This window comes from Podarcis liolepis, assembly GCF_965112155.1.
Source record: "Podarcis liolepis genome assembly, chromosome: 14".
Classification (NCBI taxonomy): domain Eukaryota; kingdom Metazoa; phylum Chordata; class Lepidosauria; order Squamata; family Lacertidae; genus Podarcis; species Podarcis liolepis.
In genome coordinates, this window is record NC_139569.1 from 11,602,974 (window position 1) to 11,606,427 (window position 3,454).

General features: G+C 41.4%; 1 protein-coding gene across 3 annotated transcripts in view; it reads left to right on the top strand.

Annotated features, from left to right (window-relative positions):
• The window catches only part of LOC310692848 (radial spoke head 10 homolog B-like), a 29,584-nt gene extending 28,317 nt beyond the window's left edge, over positions 1–1,267 (top strand). For all 3 annotated transcript variants that reach the window (XM_083474218.1, XM_083474220.1, XM_083474219.1), the window contains exon 21: positions 202–1,267. In XM_083474218.1, the coding sequence (XP_083330344.1) occupies positions 202–415 (214 nt within the window). In that variant the 3' untranslated portion in view covers positions 416–1,267. The remainder of the gene's footprint in view (positions 1–201) is intronic.
• The last annotated feature ends 2,187 nt before the right edge of the window (positions 1,268–3,454 follow it).

Here is a 3,454-nt window from a genome sequence, read left to right on the forward strand (position 1 = left end):
TGATTAAGCAAGGTTTGCATCTGAACATGAAGCTGGCTGTTTCAATAAGGGATGGCTCCTTGATATCGTCCTGACATTTGTGTGGGTGCCATTTATGGATTTGTTGTTTTGTGGCTCACATGTTCTGAACTGTGTTACGACTTTTTGGTTTAAGAGACTCTGATCCCCCAACTTCTCTGTCCCACCCCACTCTGGCCACAGGCTTAATGCTATGAGGGAGGCAGAGGAAGCCAGAAAGCTAGAAGAAGCTGCAGCAGAAAAAGCAGCTCAGGAGATGGAGGAAAGTTTGTGCAGAGAGTTGGAGGAAGCATCGATACAGCTGCAGTCTTCGCCAAAGGAAGAATCCCCTGTTTCACCACAGGCGCCACCAAGCACCAAGACTACTGGAGGTGGGAAGAAGAAGAAAAAGGCATAAAATGAGCAGCTGTACAATATCAGATTATTGTACCGAGGCATGTCGAATCCAAACATTGCAATTCATGTTAGCTTTGGGTTACAGGAATAATAAATATCGGAGCAATAAAACTGAATAACTTTGTGAAGAAAACCGCACACGAATAATTCCAGACGCCACCAGGTTTGTCAAAGAACTTTCAAACTCAACCACTATAAGCCTTTCTTTCATTTGGTTGCAATACTGTGCAGTTCCATGAGACTATAAGTCAAGAGGACTTGCTTGCAAGTAGACAGGCATAGGATTGCAAGTATCCAAACCGCTGGTGTAATGCCCAGGTAGGGTCACCTAGGAAAAAAATAGAAGAAAGGAATGGGATTTCCACTTATTTCCAAGTGAAATGTGCAGGGGTGAGATCAAACTTTAAATATCTCACACCCTTCCATTTTTTAGACAAAAGTTCAACACTGATAAAATAGAGATGCTTCTTCTAGCTCCGATTCAAGAATGGGATGTTTACGATGCTTTCTGTAACTTCAGTTGAACCAATGTATATAGATTAAAATAAAATAAAGGGTATGTGTTGTTATTTCACACAACTTGGCTATCCTGAAGATGTGTTTCCATGTAAAAAAAAAAGGTATAGAAGAGAAGGACCTAGAGATAAGAGACAGAAGCAGGGCTTGCAGAATGGTAATCTGGGAAGAAACACCTTTGCAGCAAAACTTGTTCACTATCTGGCATTTCTGTTGCACAAACTGCTCCTTTGACGTGGGATCACAAAGCAGTAAGGGATCAGGAAAGTCATTAAATTCACGGCAACTCCATTTTTAAAAAATGTATTTTTATTAAAGATTTTCTTAGTTTACAAAAGTATGTGCAATGTCCCTCACTCTCTCTCCTCCCACCCCCAGTAACATTTTTTACAGATCAGTTTCATTTGTTGAGACATTCGGAAGAAAAGAGGGAAAGAGGTGGGGGGGGGAAAGGTGAGTGGGGGTGGTGTCAGGTGGTGATGTTTCTATTGTACATAATATATGTGGGGTTTTGTGTCAGCATCGCTTGTGCAGGTTCTCTGCTATTCACTTGTGTTCCTTTGGTGGTGAGAGAGGTTAGGGTTGGCCGAGGGTGTGGTTGTTTATTTGTGGTTGGCTGTGGTGATCTTTGTTTTCTTGTTACAGATAGGTAGCCGTGTTGGTCTGCCATAGTCAAAATAAAAAAATTCCTTCCAGTAGCATCTTAAAGACCAACTAAGTTAGTTAACTAACTTAGTTGGTCTTTAAGGTGCTACTGGAAGGAATTTTTTTATTTTGTTTTCTTGTGTGAGTGGGGTGGGTGGGTGTTTTTGAATCAGGTTAGCCATATTGATTTGTATGCTGTTGGTGGAGTTTTGTCATTGTCTTGTTGGGCTGTGTATGTGATAAAGGGAAGCCATAACGGTGTGAAGACATCTTCTTCTGTTTGTCCCCCTGTCAGTTTCAGGTTATTGGTTAATTTTTCTAGTAAGGCTGTTTCCCATACTATTTGGTTCCATTGATCCATGCTTACTTCTGACAGGCCTCTCCAGTGTCTGGTTATGGTGTTTCTGACTGCTGAAAGTAGGTGGGTTATGAGTTCTTTGTGGTGTAAATGGGCATTGTTGTCTTGGAAGATGTTTACTAGGGCCAATTCTGGGGTGATTTCTAATACTTGCTTAGTTATTTTACATATTTCTCGTATGGCTGTTGTCCAGAATAGTTGGATTTTGGGGCACTCCCACCACATGTGGAGGTATGTTCCTGTGGAGGTGCACCCTCTCCAGCATTTTGGTGAGGTTCCTGGGCGTATTAGCGCTAGTTTTCTTGGTGTTAGGTACCACCTGTAGGTGAGTTTCAGAGTGAGTTCTTTTCTTTTCGTTGATATGGCTTTAAAGGGGGGTTTAGACCACATTCTGGTCCATTGAGTGGGGTTAATCTCATAGCCTATGTCATCCTCCCATTGTTTTTTGATTGCGTCTAGGGGGTTCGTGGGATTTTGGAGTAGTATTTTGCATACTGCGGATACCATCCCTTTACGGTATCCCTTTGTTGTTAGGAGGAGGTTTTCAAAGGTTGTCAGGGGCCTAGTTGCTGCTGATATTATTGCTGGATTGTTTAAGAGGGCAACACCATTTTTGAGGGGAGCACAGCTTGGTGGCGGAAGACATGCTTTGAAGGCAGAAGGTCCCAGGTTCTGTCGGGTATCGAGTGATGTGACGCCCCCTTTCCCCAAGACCCTGGACAGAACCATCTGTCAGCATAGACAAGATTAGAGTGCACCACATCATTCTTTCCTCCCCCAAGCCAAATACAATGTAGTCACCTGGCACCCCAAAAGGTTAGATTCCAGTTGTTGTTGCTGCTGCTTGCCTAGAACAATAGTAACTGGGGGCTGTCAAGTCCTTCATGGCTGGGGCTTGCCAATCAACTTTGCAGTTCAGGTATGGTTTAAGGCATTGCAAAAACATCCTCATTCAGCAGAAAGCTCTGATCTAAACTGAAACATCTAAATCTATTTACTATGTTCCCTTTCCCCACATTAATCAGGCAACAGATTTTATTTCTTTAAAATGTTTTTAACAGAAGTGTTTTTAATGCTTGAAATGTGAAAAGCTTTTTTCCTCCCATGTGATGGTAAAAATGCATTGAGATTATGCATACTGCAATGAAACTTTGATGAATAATGATTTCCTCCCTTTTAGAATGGTTTTTTTGTACTATGTAGTTGATGCATATTTAATTGATCAAGTGATTAACTTGGAGGATTGATCAATCAAGGTGTCTTTATCTGGGCAATAGTTCTACTAGCAATTTATGATGGCTTTGTTTCAAATGCAGACAATCTTTTTTTCTTTTTGGAAGTTGCTGTGTGCAAAATGGGGTATGAATAGGCTGTCCTTAATTTCCTAATGTGGTCAGATATCCCTCTATTTCCTGAAGGTGGCTATCATCTCAACTTTACAAACATTTTGTCCCCCACAGAAGATTAATGATATAATTTTATAAACTTTTCTCCAGAGTCAAGAAAGAGGAAGAAGGTCCA